This window comes from Salmo salar, chromosome 28 (assembly GCF_965601325.2).
Source record: "Salmo salar chromosome 28, fSalSal1, whole genome shotgun sequence".
NCBI lineage: Eukaryota > Metazoa > Chordata > Actinopteri > Salmoniformes > Salmonidae > Salmo > Salmo salar.
This window is the reverse complement of record NC_138318.1, coordinates 5,380,001-5,404,757: the sequence shown is the minus strand read 5'-3', so window position 1 is coordinate 5,404,757 and position 24,757 is coordinate 5,380,001. Positions and strand designations below refer to the sequence as shown.

Here is a 24,757-nt window from a genome sequence, read left to right as displayed (position 1 = left end):
GAAAAAGACGCTAGGAAATGTGTGTCAAATTCCTCCATCACTTGTACCACGCCCGGTGGTGATCCGTTAGCCGCCATGCCAACGGCTCGCTTGTCTCTCCTCTATTGTGGCCCACCTTCTTCTGAGAGAACGTGCTTGATGCCCACGAGCTCTCCTGCATCTGCACAAGCCTGTGTGCTGTGCATGCATGCACGCCGTGGTGTGGGCCTGCCTCTCTTGCTGTTTTAATTGTTATATCTCCTCACCCTTGATATGAGCAAAAAGGGAGGCCTCGGCAACGCCTGGGACTTCAAAGGCTACCTCCCCCAGTCTTACAAGTTGCCCGTCTCTTTGGAGGAGTAGGCTCCAGAGAGTGAGGGGGTTTGAGAGGCGGCACCGAGTCCCGGCTAGAATGAGTTTGATGGGCTAATTGTAGCCCCCAGTGGACACAGATGCACATCACAGAGAGGACTGGCAGAGTGGAGAGCACTGGATAAGAGTCTACAGCTCTGCTAATCATGGGAATGAATGGAGACGGCAGACACCCACCATCTCTCTTTCCCTCTCTCTCTCTCTCTAGTCTCTACCTTACCCATCGTTCTGCCCATGCTGTCTTTTTTCTGTTTCCCTGGCTCTCTGTATCTTGCTTCATGATGGGGGAAAATAAATGGACGCTGCAAAGACTCCCTCCGTTCCTCTCTTTCTCCCTCTGCTGTCAATCTTTCTCTCCCTGTCTCTCCATATCTTATCATCTCCAGCTCCCTGCACTCATCATTTGTTGAATAGTTGTGCTCTTCTTTTATGCTTTTCCGTGTGTCTGCAGTTTTGTATCATCCAGCGTGTGAATGTATTTACCTTTGTCTACCATTAAACTCCATAGGGATAGGTCACGTGCTGGCACATTCTGATGATCTCCTATCAGCGTGTAATTACGCTACTTGCCGTTGGTCACTACGTTTAATGAGCCCACTGTCCGCGTGGAATCTGGGTATGAACTCTACACAGCGCAGAACAAAGGAATTCCCAGACAGACGCACATCTCTGTCTACTATAACTACTACCCCTACTACCAAACACCACCACTGTAGCGGTGATCAAAAAAGAATCTCCTCAGCTGTGAACTGTTCTTTCTTTCTTTCCCCCCCCCAATCTGCATCAAACAGAAATCAATAGATGAAACTTTGAAGCGCATGTATCAGTTTTTCTCCTCCTTTCTTCCCCCCCCCTCTCTGGCGGTTTAGTACACTACACCACTTGAGTAAAGCACAGTTAAAAGGAAGAATGGCGCTGAAGATGACACCGTCAAGGAAGCGCCTAGTGTTGGGAAGGGCCCCGGCTGGGAAAAATCAATGGAAGGGAACACTTCCACACACGGAAACAGCACACAGGGAGTGAGAAAGGATATATTCCTTTTTTTCTTCTTTTTTTTCAGAAAATTATATACTTTTTTACCCAGAGAGAGAGAGGAGAGTAGTAAAAACAACTTCAGGATATCAAAATCAGTTATTTGGTGAGGTTGAGTTGTGCGGTTAAGGTTTGTTTTATCCAACTGTGAGGAAGCGTGTGTAGCTAGCTGTCTTTCAGGTCTCTTTTTGTTGGGCCACAGAAAATCTACTCATGGCATGTCCAGGGCACTCAGTGGGCATGGATTCCATAGAGGAGGCAGGGGATTAGGTTGTGGATACACAACAGTAAATGCCTAAGAATGCCATAAACAGTATAGTACAGACTTTAATTTGATATCGAGCAGGAATATTAAGTTGTGCTGTCATTGTGACTGACAGTTGGCAACACTGTGGTGCACTATTAGAATACTATACCCCAACACTGGGAAGGATGCCTACTGAAGGGGCTGGTAGAGAAGCATGCTCACTTTCCAGTTTTTGTTGTGTGGCTTCCTGTTTTGAAAGCCATTAAGAGCAAATTTCCTCACAGCAAGAGGCGAGATAAAAAGCCCTCGTCTTTTGAAACATGTCCAAGCGCAAAACGTGACGAAGACGGAACGATAGCGATCTGTAAACATGGGGTCGGACGAAAACGTGGAAAATGTTTTTGATCCGATGAAAGCAGCGCCAGTGTTTTGTTCCATCACAGCTGTAGTATTTAGCTATTTAAACATAAGTATCCCAGGGCATGGTCACATAACTCCTGTATGGACCCCCTCCCAAATTGGTTTGTGACATCTGCATTTCAGGCGTTTTTGCTGTCAGATTTCAGCATTTATAGACTACTACTTTTATCATATATTGATCGATTTGATAAATCATCTGTCGTAAAAATATAGTTTAATTATTCAATTTTAAGTTATTTATAGTTTGATCACTCAGCATTACAGTATAGCTTAGCCTGGCGCACAGTACTGCCTGACTGCTAGTACGACCTATCTCACCTCAAGGATAGAGCAGCTGTTTACAGTACTATCTCTCTCAATGTGCCAAACGGGGTCTTACCCTGATGATGTAATCACCAGAGCATCTGAGGTCAGCTCACCTGCTGACCCCGGGCTGGTTAAAGACGAGTCTTGGACTGACAGCAAATATCTTTGAACCTGGTGAACATGAATCTTTTTTGTTATTCCACACCTCCACTGTTTACATTGGCAGCCGAGTCGTCTAGTTGTCTTTCAGTTGTCTGTTTTTTTTTTTTCCTGACGTCTACTGGCATTTGCCCTTCTCCTTGGAGTAATGGCTCTATTCTCCTCAGCCAGCCTGGCTGTGTGCAGTGCAGCAGTTTGGTGCTGTTGTAGCTCCCCCTGCTCCCCTCACTGCCCCCAAGCCTGGCCAGCTTTTGCCTCTTAATAAAACCGACAGGCTCTAATTGGACTTAATTGCACCCTTCGGGTGTCGTCAAATGGAGTGTTGCTAAACAAACTGCAGGATCTGCAGGCAGGCCAGCACTGAAGTCTATGGGAGTGTATCAGGGAATACAGCAGTGGAGGCTGCTGAGGGGAGGACGGCTCATAATAATGTCTGGAATGGAGTATAATGGTTGGAATAGACTGAATGGAATGGTATCAAACACATGAAAACCACGTGATACCATTCCATTCACTCCATTCCAGTCATTATTATGAGTCATCCTCCTCTCAGCAGCCTCCACTGGAATACAGTACATAGGCCTAGGCCTGTGTGTGTGTGTGTGTGTGTGTGTGTGTGTGTGTGTGTGTGTGTGTGTGTGTGTGTGTGTGTGTGTGTGTGTGTGTGTGTGTGTGTGTGTGTGTGTGTGTGTGTGTGTGTGTGTGTGACTGTAAGTGTGTTGCTGTGAGTATATGAGTGCATGCATGGGTTTCGTTGATGTACTAGTGTGTATTTGCATGATTGCAGAGTTGTCTGAGGGTGATTTAATAGTGGGAGTGAATGGATGCAAGGTGTGTCTGAGTGCGTATGTCAGTGTGAGCAATAGGTTGTGTGTGTGTGCTGTATTTGTGTGAATGCTGAGTTTGGAGGCTGTAGCAACACATTCCTGCCTCACAACAAGCCAACAAAACAAGAGAGCACAAGCCTGAGAATCTCCCACATTCAGCCAGGCAGCATCACCTAAATGTGAACCTCTGTGTCGAGTTTGACAGTAAAACCGAGTGTCTGTGACTTTTGTGGAAGTGCCTACAACTCCAGGTGTCAAAATGCCTTTTAAATCCCTGCTAATATAAAAAACAAAACAAACCTCCCACAGTAGGCCCCTTGTCTCCGGGTAAAAACATGAAGCGCCGCTGCCTGGTGTGGCAGCCATTTTGAGCTACTCAACCCGGTGGCACCGGATCCTGGTTAATGGATAGGGGCTTGATGTAGGCCTAGGCTCCCCCCCAGGACGGTGAGACGGTGGTGGACATTCTCCACAGTGGCGTCTCTGGGGTCACTGAACACAATTGATTGAGAGCTCCGGATTCAATTCAATCATTGAAATGGCAAGGCCAGGCTTGTGTGTGTGGCACCGCTGACCCCGAAACCTGCAGCCAGAAAGGAGATAATCACATTGAGCTGAGCGCAGGGCTGCCTGGCTGCTATAGCCACACGTCAGCGGGGCTCGCTCTTCTGGGCATTTGTTCCTTTTCACCTCCTTCTCAGTTGTTTATTCTCTTTTATCCCACATTGTAGGCCGAATGGGTTGTTGATTTTCAGATGCCCACGTGTAATAAGAGAGAGGCCTATTGCGGGTCATTAAACAAGTATGTAGGATCTTAATTATGTTCACATTAATTATTATTTTAAAGATTTTACAAACAAGCGTCGCTTCGTGTGGAGCTGTTGGCCTTGTGCAGTGTGTGCGCATGTGCCCGTTTGAGTGCGACACACTGTTTAGTGAGGCTTTCGGGCCGACTGGTTGTGAGTTCTGTAATGATGCAGTGGGTATGACAGAGCCCATAAAGTCTAGTGGTGTGCGTATGCTCAAATATATGTGTGCTTTTTATGTATGTGTTTCCAGTATGCATACTGCTCTCTGACCCAAAAGCATTCGCTCTGTCCCATCTCTCCACACCCCTTGGTAATGTGTAGGTCCACTGTTAGAAGGCAATAGTGTGTGTCTGAGAGGATGCGTCCTCCTGCACGGCACCCCGGCATTAGGCCCAACACACACACACACACACACACACACACACACACACACACACACACACACACACACACACACACACACACGCCTCAGTCATTTCAGTGCTTTGTCACCCTCTAATGATAGCTATCCATCAATGAGATGGGTGGTGCTGGGGAATTGAAGATGGATTGAATTAGCGATGTTAAGTGAGATGGTTGGTGCGTTGTGGGGAACCCGTAATTACAATGCCAAGAGTACTGAACCCCTTCTACCAGAGGGTAACCTTAACACGTTTGCACCAGTGTTAATTACAAGGCATTTTATACGGGCAGATTCACCTCATGTAGTTCCTAATAGCAAGTGACTGGAACAGTCTTTTAGGGGGGATTAGCTGGTTGTGTGTGTGGGGGGGTGGGACCGTGTGTGTGTGGTAAGATGGCGAGAGTGGAAAGGTGTGAGAGATGTTATTTTTTTCTTCCAAAAATTAAACATAATTATAAACAGTAGCTACCATATTCTAGGACGAATACTAAATCGACCAATCATATTGGTGTCTCGTGCCATTTTCTGACCCCCACACTTATGCACCTACGCATTACACTGGATCATGTTTATTTGCCTATCTGAAAGTACACCATGGGCTATCTATGAAGAACATATGACTGTGTCAGGAATCATGGGAAGGCAGGGTAAGACCAACCAGCATAAACAAACAAGCAGACAGGGTCAGATCAACACAGCCGTTTTTTCAACTCTGTGGGAAATAGAAATTGGGCTGAAGTGTTTGTAATTAAATAAGTTGTGGAAACTCCAAGAATTGGCTTAATTTCATATTGAGACACATGACTCTGGGATCTTAGCGAACCAATTAACCCTAGTGCAGCTCATTAAAATGCTGCTTTCATGGCAAGGAGCAGCAACTTATCTGCTAACACGGGACATGAAAGCGCACATTTGTAAATCCCAAACTCTAAAAGTAATTGGAAAGGTAGATACAAAAGGTAGTAATCAAGTGACACGGCCAAACTTTAATGGACTGGAAATAGAAGTGATTATAAAGAGTCACGACTCTACAATTGATCGCTAGTTTTGGTCTGTGAAGAGCGTTTAACTAAAATAAGCAATGTTTGTTAAAAAACACCAGGAATATATAGACCTAGACCTATGAACACTTAAAAAACGAGAGTCAGGGTTAGTGCTTTGTGTATGTTATTGGTTATCCTGACCTGGATGCCATGTATTATAGTCTCGAAAAGGAAAAATATTACCACCGTCTCTTGCCCATGTCATTTTCCTTTCATAATACATCCTTACTTACAAAGCAATTCACATGATGGAAGTGTACTGTTTCACCAATTGCGCCACACAAAAGAAAGCTGAATTGCTTGCTTGTAAAATGCATGGAATTGAATGAATTTAACAGAATGCCATGGTCCTCTATTATTGCAACATGTTTAAATAACTCCTTAGGCTAATAAAAGATGTTAGTATAAAAAGACAGCATTATTTACATCTGTCAATGTACAGGTAATGGTAAAAATATGATGGAGATCTCTTCAAAAAATAGTTTGACTTGATAGTGGTTGATAGTTATGTTTTGTGAAGAACAACCAATGTGAATTCTCCCTTACAATTGATGCCGTGGGAGATGTGCGGGTGGCCCTGATTGAAGCACTCTCTGCTAGCATAGCAAACGCCATGCCGTGGTCGCCCAGTTTGTCTGTTTTTCTACCTCATTGAAAGTCAATTTGTGTCACGTCACAAGAACATTACTGTCAGTCATTACTTGACTTGAATATAGTAATTGTGTGTGCTTGGACCTGCTCCTTCACCTAAAACAGTATTACAAATCACTTACTATGAGTCCTTTTGTAAGGTTTTTATTAAAACAATCTAATGGGTTAATGGTATTTAGAGGCGCCACTCAGCTTTGTCCATGCAGAGGTCTTTATCTCACTGTCTGTGTGTGTGTGTGTGTGTGTGTGTGTGTGTGTGTGTGTGTGTGTGTGTGTGTGTGTGTGTGTGTGTGTGTGTGTGTGTGTGTGTGTGTGGTGTGTGGGGGGGGCGCGTCATCAAGCCTTACACACAGCCGCACAAACAATCTCTGTCATCTGCATCAAAATAATTACAGGGAGATAAACAGAACCATTTGACCATTTTCACAGTGATCTAATCTGCAACAGGCCTGTGAAAGCACATTGGAAAGATGATCAAATCCCTGCTTAATGGAAATGATCACTTCTGTATGTTCAGCATTCATCATAGAGGTATTACAAATGCACCTCTACTCATTTCATTCTGCATTTAGCCAGCTTGTTTGTTTTAGCCATATTTACAATGTTGTACATAGAAATTCAGGTAGATGTGTCACCATACATTTAAAGTTGTGTTCTTCCGTATCGGTGTGATTTATAGCCTATAGCTACACCTCGAATGGATCTAACCTCATTAAAGGCCTTCTTTTTGAGGTGCGGACAGATAGTGGACTCTGATGAACTAGGGGAAGTGTATTGGTTACAGCCCTTTTCCTCTACGCCACTCGTCTCCCCATGGCTAGAAGGCAAATAGCATCCGAAATCTGATTAGCCCCATTATAAAGAGTGATATTTTCATCCCGATGATTCTCGGCACTGTCGGAGCACTCCACTGCTTCAGTGCCGGGAAAAGCCTGCTCTTTTGACAGATAGTAGATATCCCCACCGTCGCTTGTTTAGACATGCCTGTCTTTTGTGACGTGGAAGAAAGACGGGCAAGAAAATAAAAAACAACTAAATAATGTCAAAAGATCATAAATCAATGGGCCGGAGGAACATGATCCGCGCATCTCTGTATGTGATCGGCCCTCTCCCCCATAGCATTACGGGTGTCTTTCCGCAGCCACTAAAGTTGCTTTTGTTCACCCCCTCGGAGATGTAACTCAAGCATGAGGAAGCCGTCTGACGATGTTTGGATATCAGCAAAAAAATTGCCTTTTACTTAGTTTATTGGGTTACATGTTCATCAATGTTGCGGAGGGGAAAAGTTGAGCTAAGAAATGTTTTTTTAATGTGCAGGTTCATATTTCGACACACTTTGTGACGTGATGTAAAAAAGCAGGAAATGATCAATTGAAATGAGTTGATGTATGATATTTAATATGGTAATATTTTTTTTATAGCATTTCAAGTATCCAGGATCCAGTAAGGGGAAGGCAATATTGCATTTAAAAGCAAGGTTAAACTATGAGGGGGTGTGATACCATGCCACATACATTGCAAGACTACTTCTCAGTACAGTGAATTTTGGTTATTGAAGTCTTCACTTATTTAGACTTTAATTTAAGATAGGATTAGGGTAAAAACCAACTCAATAAAACTCAATAAACATATTTTTCCCTCAGATTTGCCATGTGATATGATATCTGGTGTATTTAATCACTATTTTAAAATAAAAGTAGTTGTTAAATCATTATACAGTCGGTCTATATTTTTATTTGACAATAGGTCAGTTAAGGGGTTATTTTTATCTGAGACTCCATCCATCATAGGAAAATGTTACATTTCTTTAAAATTGTTATTTTCCGGGTTGGATTTGGCATTACAGGGTTTCAAGTTCTGTGGAGGAAGTTGTGAGCTGTTATAATGAGAGAGGGAAAATGCGGCACCACTATGCTTTGTGTTGCCCGCTGAGGCCGAGAGATAGACACAGGATTAAAAAAACACACAAAAAACAATTTCTGGACATTTCTAGAAGATACGTTTAATTTCTTTGCTATTTGGAGGTCTCCTTTGAAAATGCAATTGTAATGAACACATTCAGAAACCGGAGAATAGATTTACCCTCAGCTTCAAATAAGTCTGTTATCGGACTCTGTCATTCGCTCCTTCCCATTTTCCAGCTGCTAATTGATGTTTTTGATGTTGCCGAGAAAATTGAAGAAAATGTCATGTGTGAACCAGTGCGGAAGTTAATAAGATTGACTTCGTTGACTGAATTCACAATGAGCGAAGGAGAGGAGTGTAATGGGGACCATTGCGAATTCGCCCGTCCGTCTTTGGGGGGGATAAAATCGACAAACTGCATACTATAGACCCAAAGTGGTCGATATGGAGAGATAGAGCATTTGGGATGGTTCTCCCCCCTAATCTGGATCTTGTTTTTTTTTTGGGGGGGGGGGGTTTGTTTTCCCACTTTGCTCTATAGAGTTGCTGATTCGTGCGCATAAGCAGCTGTTTATCCAGAGGGCTTCTGCCCCGGACCAGGCCCAACAATTCTGTGGAATCGTCTCCCAGGGCGGCCTCCCCCCCTGCTCCAAACAATGCTCATTCCTAATGCTGTTTTGAGTCTGAAAAGCCACAGAGCTTTAAAAAGGTTAGATTAAGATATGGTTAAAAGATGCACCGATATCAGTTAGGGTCATTGCATATGCTTGGGCGATGTGTAACAGAGCTCAAACCCAAATCCCCTTGAATAAAAGGATAGAAGCACCACCATGGTAGCTCCATCTTGAGCCATTTATCGAGCGTTGGCTGAAAGCCTAGTGCAGTCCATTGTTCTAAAATTCTCTCTGCATATATCGTTGTTTTATTCTTTCTCTTTATGTTCCGACTTTTTTTTCACTCCATTTTATTTCTTTAAAAGTATTTATTTTTCGATTGGCATTACGGTGAGGTGTAATGGGGTTCTGAGTTTTTAATTAGGGTGCGGATTAGCCGAGTTTGGTTCAGCGCCTCTGATTATTTCACCCGGCCTTTAGGGGACTGAGCTAAAACCCTAATACGTTCAGTACCCCCAAGCAGTCCTCTTTTTGAAGACACCGAACAAAAAAAGTGGCCTCCGCTAGCGTTCGGCCCTCCGAGGATCATGGGTAAGGGACATTATTCTCGGAATAGCCAATTAATTCCACTGGCAATGATCGGTTTGCGCTTCTTCCCCCCACCTCTCCAACCCCCCCACCCTCAACTCGCCATTTGAAATGCTAACACAATGAAATATTTTTCTATTGGTCCGTGTCCCTCGGCTAAGCCACTGCCGCGGGCAGAGAATTTAATCGACTGATGAGACCAGAGGCAGGCCCGATAAAAAGGTTACCTGTACGTGACATACACTCCAAGTAGCTAGCGCTACCTTGAACTCGAAAGTTCTGTAACTTTTATTTGACTTTATATCGTTAGTGAGGCCACACTTGTGTTGCAGTGGAGGCTAGAAATTAAGCAAGGCTTCTAGTTACTGTTGCCGCATTACTGAAAAACGGAGCAACGTGACTAATTCTTTATTGAGCGATTTCCTTTGTTTGATTGCGTCGTTTCTCCCAGAACCGTTTTAAATTATACAAAAAAATGTTTTAAAATTGGCTAGATTTTCAGTAAATGAGCTTTAATCAAATAAGATGCTTTATAGTATATAATTTTTTTGCATACTTAATGCAGCTTATCATAGCCTCTTGATTGAGAAAATAATTTATAGCTCAATGAAATGGGTACTTCCGATTTGTTATGAAAATGGAATAAAAAATTGCTTCTTAGCAGAAACTCATCTTCTATTTATTGTATTTTAATTTCACTCCTATTAACTCCTACTCCTATTAACAATACAAGTTGAACAGCTGAGAGGTTTAAATTGATATAATGTATTATTATTATCAAATGGAAATAGAAATTAAAACAATATTATACATTTTCATGTTTGCAGTCATTGCACTGACACAAGCTTTGTCTGGCTGGACTAGGTGAGATTAGAACAGTACAGGTGCACCTGTCACATTTGAACACTTCAGGGATGGGTAAGGTAGGAAGGAAGAGAGGGGAGGAGGAATTGAGGCCCTTCTCAAATTGTTAGTTAAAGATATACTGGCACGGAATAGGTATATATGGTTGCTGCAATACCCCCCAACCCAATCTCAAATCCACACACACACACACACACACACACACACACACACACACACACACACACACACACACACACACACACACACACACACACACACACACACACACACACACTTTGCTGTCTAGGAGGACTGAGGCAGGTGGCTCCCCATGGCTGCGGCTTCATGACAACATGCCATTAGAAATAGCAGGCCTGTTGATCAATCCTGCCGACATGACAGCTCCGCCGCGAGGCCTGGCTCTTTGAGTGCCGGCTCTGCGGCAGCTCCCTCTCCCGTTTCTCCCCACTAATTGGTGAAAGTTCTCTTATATATGCTCGTGGCACAGGGCTCTTTTTCCCCTCCTCCTCCTGCTCCTCTTCTTCTTTTTCTCCCTCTCCTTCTTCTTTTGCTTTTTCTCTCCTGCCTCTCATGCCTCTCCTTCCCCTATCCACCCCCCAAACATATTTTTTTTTACTTTAACATTGTCACAATGGAAATGATAACTTTGAGCTATATATTGCAAGTGGGTTAAGAAAAGGATGCGTGTGCCGCAGGCGTTGTTCGTTCTGCATTTACTGCGGGTGTTGCACAGCTCCGATTTGACATTGACTCTTGGCAATATACATCAATGCGAGATAGGAAGCATAAAAACATTGTCAGGTGATCTTACTTGCAAGGAGAATGCGGTCATGAACGTTCTAGCAATATTAATTGCACTTTTATATTGTCAATTCACTTGATACTGTTTGAAATAGAAAATCTAATTCCAATGTTTTGTCATTCAATGTCATAATGTCATCAACATTGAAACCAATGTAATTATTGCCTCTAACAACAGCTGCATAGCAGCATAAGTATTTGAATTTATTCAATTAATTGTATAATCCCTCTCTTTTTTTTATCAAACAGAATTTAGTTGAACAGTAAAAAATGTCAAAACAATTGTCAGGAAATTTCTCTCTGTTGCCTGCTGACTGTCACGGTAGCGTGGCGGCTGCGTTTTAATCCGACGCCGTCTCTCCCATCAGTCTTTAACACCACCCACTCTAGAATCTTCTCTGAACTAAATAAATGAGTGCGAGAGGGGAGAGATAAACACACATGAAATGTTTAACTGTCTCACATTTGTCATCTGTTTACACCTCTTAATTAAACAGACACAGCTTAGCCCTGGCACTCCAAGTGCAGCCACACACACACTTATATACACACACACACACACACACACACACCTTTTGAGCACTGGAGCCTAAGCGCAAACACTGTCCGGTCCTTCATTTAGCCATTCATATTTACATTACTCGGCCCTTGTGGGTTAGTGGAGGATTGGAGGCAGAACCAGTGGGGTTTTTTAAAACCATTTTCCAGCCGTTCTAATAGTGGAATGGAGAGAGACAGCAGATAGAGCTTCTAGTGAGTGAGTTAGACACTGCTTTTTGTGTTATGTTATTTAAAGTAGGCTCTATAGAGGGTTTGCCCGGAAAATATGGTGTTCCGTGGGCATGTCTGGATTTGTTTATATCTCAAAATGTAATTGTGATTTAGCATGAACTGAAAACATTAACTACTACCTCCACCCAGTGGCACAAAAGGAGAAAAGAAAATCCCAGGTACGATTGGCGTTCTGCAGTTTCTAATATGGGTGTGAAGATTTTCCTTGGGGGGGGTTTCGCCACACAATAGCAATGCTATATCTAGTGTTCTGCATTGTTCCTCTTATCCTTACAATATTAAATACTGTAAATTCGGTCAGGAGACTCCCTTCCTTATCAGCAGTGAATTTTAATGGTGACATCTTTAGAACCGGCAGTGTAGCCGACATGAATGTGTATTTTTTGATGCATCGTAGCATGCAGTCAAACAGTGTGTGTGTGTGTGTGTGTGTGTGTGTGTGTGTGTGTGTGTGTGTGTGTGTGTGTGTGTGTGTGTGTGTGTGTGTGTGTGTGTGTGTGTGTGTGTGTGTGTGTGTGTGTGTGTGTGTGTGTGTGTGTGTGTGTTTTCATGTAAGTGTTTGTGTGAATCAGACAGGAGATCTGCACCACTGTAAAAGCTACTGTATTCTCCATGTTAATCATTCCCTTGAATATGCGCAATTAACAGTGTGTGGTTGTACAGTAGTGCTGTGCCAGTTCTCCAGGCTGCCAGAGAGAGATGGAGAGAAAGAGAGAGCCGGTACTGAAGCCCGGGCCTCGGGTGAGTGGGAGAGAGGAGAGTAGAAGAGAGAGGAGACGAATTGGGGGGTTCCTCAGAAGCCCCTCTCCAGATCCGAGGCAAGGGGGATCAAAGTGGCTTGTTTTATGTGGCTCGCGCGAGACTTTGAAGTCCCCGAGTCACCTACAGCACTCACTTCATCAAGTTCACTAGTGTCTTAATAGCAGATCAATAAGTTTCAAAGTCGGAGAGTTAATTCGATACTAGTGCTGATGTGATCACGCTGGGCCACAGAGCTGCCTGCTCTCCTCTCCTTTCCTCTTTCCTTCTACTCACCTAGATTGGACCTGTTAGAAACTCTCAACATGCATTAAGACATGGAGTGGTTTTCTACTTGCTGTTTAATCTTAAAGACAGGCCCCAGTGAACACCTAATTAATTGGGCTGTGTGTCTGTGTTCATGCAATTGCAATGTGTTATTGTATGCTAAAATTATAATTATAATTGATATTATTATTACTATTATTATTATTATGAATGTATGCTCAAGTAGACATATAGACCTGCATTTGTCAATCTCAAATTGACAAATGCATTGTAAGGAACACACAATTGTATTTGTAATATTAACCATATCTTCATTTAATATTGCTAAATTGGTTATATTTTACAACTCAATTACAACCCAAGGTAAATTAAAACTCTAAATATAGCATTTGGTCTTTTTTTTTTTTTTGACCATGGTCATACATTTTTAAAGCTTACAATATCAAAATATGATATTTTAAACTCATTGTGAGGTCAGATATAATAAAGCTCTTATGAAAATTAAAGGTATATACTGCAAAGTTATCTAAAAATAAAAACACCCGAAAACAATCACACCGATGCCTGCGGCTTTTTGAGGCGCCGTAAAATGTTGATATGGAGCAGTCCTATGCTGCTTTCTTCAGTTCAATAGAAGACACTACCATCTGTATTTTGGGGTGGTAGTGCCGCTGGGCTGTTGGAGTCGGATCAGCACCTTGAGAACAAAAGCCCAATTTTTTATGTTCATCTAAGGGTTGCTAATGGTATTAGGGGTCCTGCAGGGTGGTCGACAGGGGCCCGACACCCCAAGGTGTGCCCATAGCTTGACCCCCGACCTGCACCAATTGACAGGGCCGGTGGCATTAATGCCCCACATCTGTCATTTTTCGTACACCCCCCTTGGCGCCTTTTTACTATATTTCAAAGTGGTATTTTCCATGAAAAGATAGAAAGAAATTCCAAACGTGCCCTAAAAAAAAGGTTCCTATTTGGGTCGACCCCTGACGGATAACGGGAAAGGAAAAGCAGGGAAAGCGGCGAAAGCACCTCAAAGAATGGTGAAAAGAACCGGTATCGCACTGTAGAGTTCACTTTCTGTTTGTTCAAAATCTTAAGCCTCAAGCGTGAGAAGACAAAAAAAAACAATTGTGTGTGATCTGTGCTTTTTTCGCTCTTCAAAAACATGCAAAAGCAATTACAATGGATATTGGATTAAGAGTAGGACTGAACTAAATGGCATGTTACCTGGCTAATTTCTCAGCGAGTCAGGTGCAGGTAAGAATGCTGTTGATTAAGGCACTGTATTTAAAATATATGTATGTTATTACGAGTTGGATTTATTCTGGCCAGTCTCGATTAGAAAATATGTGATTCTTCAGACATGTTGTTTGATATACGTCCCGGTTTGTAGGTACTGTATTTCAGATTGTTGGGAAAAGGTTCCTTAGTTTGAACTGTAATGGTGTAAGCGGGTTGTTCTGATGGTGTAGGGAAAGGATTTCCCGGTTTTAGTTGAAATGGTGGTAGCGGGTGGTAGTGGAAGGCTGCCTGTGTGGTCCACGGTGAACGGCACTGTGTCGGGCTCCGCGTAGAGTGCTGGAGGTCCAGGATTTTGATTAATGTTTCATGTCAAATTTGTGCAGGAATTATTTACTATTCCGTGTTTATATCTCTCATTCCTCTTCATTCCAACTCATGTTAGAAAGCCCTGAGGAAAAAGTATTCCAGAAGGAGGGAGAAATGTTAATTAGAATTCAGATTCTATCAAAAAAAATTATAATAGTACTTGAATCATAATTTTTGACTGCTGTCACAGAAAATATTTGTAATTTGTAGTTTCAGTCCTTTCAGTAAAAATGGTTAAAATCGTGAGTCAGAATATTTCTAACATCCTTTTTTTCTGACGTTCCTCCAGCTCACGCACAATGAAATCTTGCTTCATTAAAAGTGTATTAATCTTGTCTCTTGTCTCCAGGGAGGCACCTTAAGATGATGTTTTGTCTTTTTCTTTAAATTGTTGGAGAAAAAAAATCTCCCAGATTTGGTCCCTGTCAGTCAGAAATAATTGTGTGCTTAATCTTGTCCCTGATGGATGACTTGGAGTTCAGCAATGGGCCAGCTCCAATGACAAATACAATATTAATATTCATTAACTGCTTTGACAATGCTAATTTTGATGCAGTAGTAAAGGGCCTTCCAAAGTTAGCGGCCAAAGCATCAGAGCTGCGCAAGGTGGCAAGATAATTTGTGCTGGTTTACTGAGCTGAAGGCTTTTAAAGTCTTAAGGAAGGAAAAAAAGCTAGGTACCACAAACAAAATAAAAGAGAAACGGAAAAAGTTCACACGCATTGGAAACCAGGACTGCAGAAGTAATACGATCAAGAGACGGCTACAAAAATTTGACACCTCCGATGCCTCATCTTTGAGCAAATATATATATTTTTTTAAATAAAAGTTGCAACCAAAAAAAAAGAGTAACATGGTAAGTCAGCACATTCTTGATTTTGTTTAATCTTTTTGATCTTTTAAATTATCGCCATTTGAAGATCAATAGTAATTTTTTTCTGCTATGGTTAAAAGGCTCACAGCGGTGGTATGGTGGATGGTCGGATCACGGCTTTAAGAGTGGGCTTCCTCTCTTCAAGCCACCAGTTGTCCGGGCTTAATTTCCTATTGCAAGTTCGCTAGGAACCATACCGGCTTGTTTCAATTTCTTAGTGTTTTTGTTATTGTTAACTGCTGTTGTTGGCTTGTCTTCTGGCTTTGTTTGACTTTGGAGCCGGGGCTGATTTTTCTTTTCTGTTGTCTTTAGAGATTACAGGGAGACAGTGGAGGTTGCAAAGCTTTAACAGTGCGACTGTCTCTTTTGTTAATAAATGTCTGGTTGGTCTTTTTGGTATCGTATTTTACTGGGTCCCTTCATCAAAATCTGTGGCTACCGGCAGGCAGGACCAGGGGGCAATTTGGCCATAACACCACACACTCGCTGCCCGATCGGATTACTTTCTTTGGCTTTTTAAAAACATTTATTTTTGCCCTGTGTTGTGTTTTTTGACTTTGCATTTTATTTCGTCCTACTCCTAGTGAATGGAGCGTAGCTAGCATTGAGGATTAATAACATGACGAGGGACACCCCACTGCTTGAGTTTAGCCAAGTTAGGGAAACTCCTATAGAAGACTCGAGTACCTTTATGTCTACCAAGCCGCGGAAGGATAGCCTCTCTCCCTCTCCCTCACTTCTTTCTCTCAATTCTTTTTGTTGTTCTTTCAACTTATCAAAGAAAGAGAGATGGACACAAAGGAGCTTATTAGGGGGGATATGAAGATGGGCGAGGGGGAGAGAGAGGGACTCCTGGTCAGACGTGGAGGAGAGCAACGCTGCCTGAGAGTGTGTGTGTGAATGAATGAGGGGGCTGAGTGTGAACAGCCCAGTTTGGCCGCTCGCTCGCTCTCCTCTGTCGGACCTGGATGGGCTTGCCATCGCTGGCTGGTGCTCAACCGGTCCTTTTCCCTCTTCTTTGGGCTGGTGTGTTATCGACTCAGCCGATCAGGCGTTTGGTTTGCGAGGGGCTGCCGTAGATGAGGTGCTGCCCCCCAGTGGATTAGTGGATGACATGGTGATGGGCGTCTTGTTGAAGTCTGTGCGCTACCATGAGCGCCAGCATGCTTGTTTTAACCAGGAACCGAGCAGCATCCCAAATACAGCTCTTTTAAATGGTAAGACTTCAACATTATTTATTACCTCCTGTGCTTTATTGTTCAACTAATGTAAGTTGGCTTGTCTGGCTGTAAATATAATTTTTTATTGGAGTTTGTTGACATTATTGTATGTCTTCCATTTGGCAATTTCTAATAGTTTAGTTGCTAAGTGACAGGTTGAAAGGCAGTGTTTGATTGCTTTGTCTGACAGTCTGACATGGTCAACTTTAATTTAAAATTATATTTATTATTTTGTAATAATATATTGATCATAAATCATATCAATTATGATTAAGGTAATGAAAATAGTGAGGTGCATTGTACTATTAATAACTAAATATCAGGTCTTTTTTATTCAGTTTCTTATGTATTATTTTTTTTAATACATTTTAATTGTTGTTATTCTGAAATAATTTTGAAATATGTATTTTTTAATTGAATTTTAAATCATTAAACTCAATTTGTATTATCTGTAAATATTCTATTAAATCAATTATCATGGTATGTTATCACAAAACAATGTGCCTAGATTAGGGGCATCTCTTTGAGTGTATGCCAATCATTTTCATTTTGTGTCCAGTCTTGTATTCCTCAAAGTTAAGACCAAATGAGCAGGATTTGTAACGGTCGCCATCCATTGTTGTCCATTCCGGTTTCCTCTCTTTCGTTTCTTTTCTTGCACACTTTTTAGTCTAGTGTGTACACCGGAGACAGTGGAGTGGGATAGAGGGTCTTTTATTTCTCTCTTTTTTCAGAGGGTCGTCTCTCCTGTTGGTCGCACTGTTGCCATTGTGGCCGGCTGATTGGGAGCTGTCCATCATTTGCGGGCGAACTGGCAGTTTACTTAAGAAAGTGCACGTGGGACAAAGGAGGTCGCGGGAGTGTGGCGGCCGAGCTGAATGGAGGGAGGGAAGGCAATTAGCCGCCACGTTGTTGGGGCTCTTTTACTTGTCAAGCCGGTGCCTCGTTGCTTTTGTGGGAGCCATGTAAAGGACATTCCTAGGGCTTTGTTTTGGCATTAAGGGCCTCTGGCGAACGCCAGAGAAGAGCAGGGCAAAAAAAGAAGATTGAAATAAAATATGGGGGAAAAAGCCATGCGTTAGGTTTTTGTTGCTTCCGTTGTTGTCATTTTTCTACATCTTATTGTTGCTCAGATATTAAAATATGCTTTTTCAGTTGCCCCTTTTTTTAATGTATTTTTTTTTATTTAACCTGGCAAGTCAGTTAAGAACAAATTCTTATTTACAATGACGGCCTACCAGGGAACAGTGGGTTAACTGCCTTGTTCAGGGGTAGAACGACAGATTTTTACCTTGTCAGCTCAGGGATTCGATCCAGCAACCTTTCAGTTACTGGCCCAACACTCTAACCACTAGGCTACCTGCCACCCCTTTATTGCAAATATATTTTTGATTCATTGTCACCAGGTAGGTGACAATGTGTTTGGAACTCTACCTACTTTTTTGTCACTAAATCATATTGAAATGATATATTTATTAAAAACCACAATTGTATATTTCCTTTACATTCAAAATATCAAATTAAACCTTGGTGAAGCAAGTTCTTGTGCAATTAGTTAATCGCCCTACTTGTTAATTGGTGAAAGGCACATGTCCTGCATTTGCTTGCCCTGCTCTAAGGCCCTGGAAGTGGTAAGAGCCTGGAAAGCGCTAGGGACAGGAGCATGTTTGTGGGGCCCGAATATTCAGAGGAAATGATCTCAAGATGATAATGTTTCAGAGACGGAGGACAGAGAGAGCAGTAGGGGGTATGGAGGCTTTAGGCCTTGCGTAGTTGATCTTCTCACACAGAGAGGTCAGGAGGATTTAACAGTGGAATCCTCCACCCTCCCATCTTCAGTATTATTGGACAGAAAAAAATAAACAGAAAGAAGACCCCACGTAGATGTCACGTCCATGTCAAAATGAAGACAAATACATTTCTTTCTCGTATCCTCCTTCCCCCCTGGAAAGTTGGGTTGGAGAGGGGACTGTCAGTATCACATGGATAAGTGACTGTTCGCTACACTTTGCTGAGCCTGCCCTCCCTTTGTGGATGTTGTGTCTTGTTCTTTTTTCTCCCCCTCTCTCTTTGTCTCTTTCCTTGCTCACTTTACCTTGTTGTAGCCAAAGCTTTTCAAGCTGCCAGTTCGACTCTGGGCATCCTGGAGGGACTGCAGAGCCCACACACACACATACACACACATACAAGTGTGCAATCTGGGAGTTTTGTAATAACAATATTTTTGTTGTCTATATTGTTGTGTATTTTTTTTCTCGTTTGTTACTTGTGGGAAGACTTCTCTGCACTGAGAAGCAGCACTTTATAATTTTTTTCTCGGTTCGTGTTTTCGCTTTCATTTCTTGTGACCGGCACAAACTTTCCTGAGAGAGGAAGCTGCGAGGAGCTGCTGAGAGTGGTGGAGGAAGCTGGGGGATCCTCATGCTGTTTTGGGGGAGGTAGGGGGGCAGGCTAGGCCCCAGACCCTGAGCCACATCTGTGGATCCTCAGACACAAATGTCTGTGGATCCTCCAATCATAAAATCCTGGGAACAATGGGCCACTCGTGTCGCAATGAGGATGCCTCGGTTTGAGGGACACACACATGCCCAGCCGCACACACTTCAGCACTTTGGGAGAAGAAGAAGTGAAGGCTAAGAAAAGACAAAGAAGAAGAAGTGGAGGAGGAAAAAGAGTGTGAAGAAGAAAGGGAAGGCCAGTGGTTTTGAACGCTGTAGTGAGGGAGGAGAAGTGGGGGGCAGGTGAAAAGTAAGCGGGGGGTCATGTACCCGAGTGAGGGCGTTTTAGCGGGGCCGGAGGAGAGGGGAGCCAAAGGAGGAGTCCTTGCCCCCGGGGTCCCCCTCCTCCAGCAGATCGGCTGCTGGCATCTGAATCTCAGTGGCTGGGTGAGTAAACCACACTCCCCTACCTCCTTTCTCTGTCTCTCTTCATCTCCCTTTCTCTCAATTCCTGTTCTCCATCACTTTTTGATTATGTTACCGTTGAACTTTGAGGTTCAGATGATGGTTGTTGTGATTAAGGGGGAGCCAGATGGGTATTCCCTCTCCTGTAAGTGCAGGCTGGTGGTCATCTGCTTTAAAGCTTTTTCCTTTCAAATATTCCTTTTTGCTTCAATTTTTTTTTTAGGTGGCTGTGTATGTTTATGTGCGGGGAGGGGGTGTTCTTGATCTTGGCGTGTGTTTGGGAGGTGTGTGTGGGGATATGCTAATGAGCAGTGTACATTTACAGAAACAGGCCAAAGACAGAAAGCAGCATTTGCCATTTTGTTTTAAATTGCTATTCAAATCTATAAACAGTTATTTACTAATGAATTAAAATGAAAATAGTTAGTTCAGTATTACTTTGTATTATTTATCAAAAGATCATACCTTATTATCCAACTGAATAGTAATTCCTAGACAAAGCATTATTTGATCATGCTCGCGTCTAACCATGAAATGGAAAATATAATTGAAATAACCCACAAATTAACATATTCCTCTCTTAATTTTGCCATCTAATTCAAAATTATAATTGCCTCCTCTTTCAACTGAAAATGTAAAACGCTGATTGCATTTCAAAAGCTGATGACAGAACTCAGTGTAGCTCCTGCACTGTAGTATCACTGCTTCTAGACACCACTTCAACTCGGGTAGGAAAGCTCAAGAGATGATTACATTCTAATGGGGAAGTGTAAACACACATAGCACATTGCTCTTGTATAAAACTCAATATGAAATACATTTTAGACAATTATTTATTAAAATCACATTGACAAAGTTATATGGAAGATATATTGCAAAATGTAAATTTGACAAATGACAGACTTCAATATGTATGAATGAATGAAGAGAGAGAGAGATGGAGAATGAGAGCAAAGGCTTTGGCCCAGATACATTTTTTGTTAGGTCCTGTGATCAGCAGCAAGCATGTCACAGAAGCAAAGTGAATAGATTAACTTTTAAATATACTGACTCGGTCTCTAGAGCAAGATGCCCTTGGAGTGGGCTGATTTTTTTCTCCCTGTCTGGAATAGCAATACTGATCGCCTGGCACTTTCCTAAATTCTTTAATTTTTTCCCCAACACAGCATTGCGATATTACTGAGATTGTATTTTAGTGCAAACACAACAGTGAGGGTTGGTTCCACGTCTAAATATGGAAAATGTTGATGTATTTAATGCTGCAGAAATTGTCCAGTTTTAACTCAAATATGGTGATCTAAGTTAGTGTGTGTATTTTTATTCTGACACTGTACACTCTTAGAAAAAAAAGGTGCTATCTAGAACCTTAAAGGGTTCTTTGGTTGTCCCCACAGGAGAACCCTTTGAAGAACCCTTTTTGGTTCCAGGTAGAACCCGTTTGGGTTCCATCTGAAACCAAAAAGGTTCTACCTGGAACCAAAAAGGTTCTCCTATGGGTACAGCCAAATAACCCTTTTGGAACACTATTTTCTAAGAGTGTATATACAGTATGTTCATAGAAGATTACGCTTTAAGATATTGTATTGGTAAAGAAACCAACACAAAATGGTATGTAATGTGTTGCTCTGCTCGTTTGACCCCAAGGTGTTGCATTAATGAAAATATAGCATCGTTACTAGGATTTGATGTGTAGCCTACGATCTGTATCTTTGGGAATGTTCACTTTGATCTCCATCACTGCTAACAGTGAGATGGAAAATGTAGTTACTGGCAACAGAGATGTGATATGGGTGTCGCTTGGAGACGATAATATTTTGCCTGGAGCGGGCACTCTTAACGCCTTAGAGGTAAACTTGAATGTTTTATGAAAATACATCCTATCACACCAATAAAACCTATTGTGATAGTGGACAATAATTTTGATGTTGCCATGTGTTTTGTTTTTGCACTTATCAGATAATGTAAAAGTCTACACACACAAACACACACACAAGCTCCAATCATTCCCTCTCTTTCTCTCCCTCCCTCCCACTCCTCTTGCACAGTGTGTGTTTTCTGCATGGTGTCTCTGTGTGTGTGCTTGGATGCGGGCCACTGGCACGTTTTGGGAGGGGATCAGTGCCCTGGCAGCTTTTTATGCTTGCTCTGGAATTTGTGGGCCTGCGAGGACCCCTATCCATCACTACGCTGTCAGGCCCCCCCCGGTCCCCCTGCCCCCCTCACTCAACTCCACTACAGCTCATTAGAGCCTGCAAGGCGTTGTGACAACTCATCATATCATGAGATAAAGCATGGAGAGACGTGCAGGGGCCACAAGGTCGCCACCTTCACATTTAGTCTTGAAATTGCCCTGCAAGGTGCAACCAGGCGGAAATGCAAGGCCAACAGCTTTTCCCTGTCCTGCTTTTCTCTCTCTCTCTGTCCTCCTCCTCTTTGTTTCTGTCTCTCACAGAGTATCCTCTTGTAACTGCCATTACCACATGCCTGTGGTGAAGCAGCTCAAAAAGTGATTTGACAAAGTTTGATTTGTTTCGTAGACTAAATGATAAGCAATATTGTAAAAACCAAGTTATTGACTCAAATGTACCATTGGAACGTGAAATACCACTTGATAAAGGTCACGCTTTATTTTCAGATCCAAAACCATGGTCAGTTGAACCATAAAGAAAGAGGATACCTAACCAACTCGGACAAGTTGTGTCCACCCTACATCAGCCCCATTGCATGAGTGGCTGATGGGAATGCCTAGGGGTCAGGGGTTGGACAATGATGCTGAGTGAGTGTGACACGGCCTCTCCGTGGCAACCAGAGGGCCTGCACACAAACACACAGTCCCTCTCTCCATCCACACAGCCCAGACACTAGTGAGGTCACCACCAGGGGTCAAGACCATGATACTGCGACTGTCACTCGCACCAAGGGGGTTCAGCGCACGCACGCATACACTCACGTGAACATGTACGCTCTCACAGACACACTCTCTCGAGGAAAAACAGTTGTCTTTCTTGGCAGTGTGACTCTTTTTATGTATATATTTCTAAAGTACGCTACAGTGTGTGTTTGTTTGTGCAGAGGTGTATGCACAGGCCCTAGTACTACAGATCTTCTGTAAAGCGTTTAGCCATTCAGCAGTTGGAATTTCTGCGGGACGCTTTCTTTGAAATGGTTAATCAAGGTCAAGGAACAGTAGTGTATACAAATTCATACAATTGTGTGTTGATTGAGTACCCGTTTTGAGCACACGCGCGCGTGTCTGTATGCACTTTCTTGAACAGCTCTCTCGTGATTAGTCTCCTGGTATATTTCTGTCTATAGTAATACTGAAAGTGGTGGGAGTGATGGCAACAGGGCCAGGAAGTCGGCTTTGCTCCTTCCTTTGTAGAGAAACAGAAAATACTCCCACGTAGTTCCTTTGTTTAGCATGTGTGCTTTGTATAATGCTCCACTTGTTTGAGGAGCTGTGGTGTGATTCCGTCAGCGCCTGTTGTCCGAGGGTGTTAAAAGCAGGTGCTGCACCGAGGCCTAGATTCATTTTAATGGGGGAAAAAAAGCAGGTGCTGCACCGAGGCTTCATTTTAATAGAAGGTGTGTGTGTGTGTGTGTGTGTGTGTGTGTGTGTGTGTGTGTGTGTGTGTGTGTGTGTGTGTGTGTGTGTGTGTGTGTGTGTGTGTGTGTGTGTGTGTGTGTGTGTGTGTGTGTGTGTGTGTGTGTGGGGACGCAGTGTAGGCTATATCTTATTTTTTGGGGGGGTTGGGACTAAACTGTATTGTTGATATGGTGTGAACCTAGTCTGTGTTTTCTGCAATGGCCTGAACTTCAGGTGTGATTGGGCTCATATCAGTAAAACAAAAAATCATCCCGCCTCTCTCCATGGCTGTTCCACTTAAGCTCTGTGCATATGTTACAGTCCATATGGGCTCTGCACTGTAGGTGTTGGAATCTGGTATGACTCACCTGTTCTCTCTGTGAAAGTGCAAAAGCTTAACTTATGGGCTTGTCAGTGACGTCTGGACTCAAGGGCATGTAGAGGTGTGTGTGTGAGTCAACTTGACCCAAATGGAAGCTGCACAAAATGTTTCACTCTCACACCCCTCTCGCTGCATTGAGGCATTCTCCAGTTGTTTTAGAATAACTGCACTGAAAAAAAAACATTAGAAATACTTCAGAATACATTTATTATTTCGTCTTGATACAGACTAGCCTTCTCTGTAAGGCAGCAAACCTCCATTGCTGATGAGTGTTTCTCTCTATGGGTGACATTACACCTCCCTCTTTCCTCCCCCCTTCATGGGGTGGTTCTAATCCTCCCCTCAGTCACACAGAGAGAGGCTGGCCGCTACAGTAGCCAAACAGCAGTATTGTCCGCATGGCCCAGAAGCCATATAAACTGGAGCTCTTGCGTTGTCTATTATTTGCCTGGCTCTGCTCGGGGCTTCTGAAATGGAGGCCTGTTAGCCCCATGTAAATCCCTCTCTACATCTCTCAACATCTCTCTCTCTCTCTCTCTCTCTCTCTCTCTCTCTCTCTCTCTCTCTCACAGCTTCGCTCTCTCTATCATGCTCAGTCTCTCTCTCTCCCCCTTTCGCTGTCTGTCCTTCTCTCTCTGTCATCTCTTGCTGTCTCTCTCCCCCTTTCGCTGTCTGTCCTTCTCTCTGTCATCTCTTGCTGTCTCTCTCGCTGTCTCTCGCTCTTAATGCAGACTTGGTGGATGGGCATTTTAAACAGTCTCTCAATGGAGACAAAATAACTAATTTAAATGGCCTCTAAAGCCTTTCAGCAGAGGGAGAATTGACAACATTCTTTCACATCATTACTGAAGGGGGTAGAGGAGAGAAGGCCGTTTGGGGCAGCCAGTGCTTTTTGCTCAATGGCTACCTCGTCAGCTGTGTTTGGCAGCTGTCATATCCCCATCTTTCTTTATCCCTCTGTTCAAGATTTTTAGATTAGATATGGGGACTGTGGGGAAGATACATGTTGATTTGTGTCTTGTATTCATTTTAACGAGTCGTGTACCACAACCAACCCCCCTCCCCCCCTTCTTCTCTCACTCTCTTTCCTCCCTCTCTCCTCTCGCTCTCCAGTTTTTTGAGCTCAGGGCTGTGAATGAGTCCCCAGAGTCTCTCCATGTTTCCCAGTAGTTCTACTGGGTTCATTAATCTTTCATTGGGACCATGCGGTGTGGAATGCCACCCCTCTCCCCCCCTCTCTCTCTCGCCTGGCGCTACCCTTCCCCCTCCTCTCTCCTCTCTACCCCTCTCACAGCTCCACTGGAAGGGAACTTTACCCACTCCAGCCTGGTACAGTTCAGTTC

General features: G+C 43.0%; 1 protein-coding gene across 36 annotated transcripts in view; it reads left to right on the top strand.

The window, feature by feature from the left end:
* LOC106589326 (transcription factor 7-like 2) overlaps positions 1–24,757 on the top strand; it is a 102,323-nt gene that overhangs the window by 56,051 nt on the left and 21,515 nt on the right. The window contains exon 1 of one of the 36 annotated variants that reach the window (XM_082970414.1): positions 18,468–19,428. The exons of 34 other annotated variants lie outside the window; for them this stretch is intronic. In XM_082970414.1, coding sequence (XP_082826540.1) covers positions 19,306–19,428 — 123 coding nt within the window. In that variant the 5' untranslated portion in view covers positions 18,468–19,305. Of the gene's footprint in view, positions 1–18,467; positions 19,429–24,757 lie in introns of those variants that run through there. One more of the 36 variants, XM_045710118.2, reaches the window with a different exon arrangement.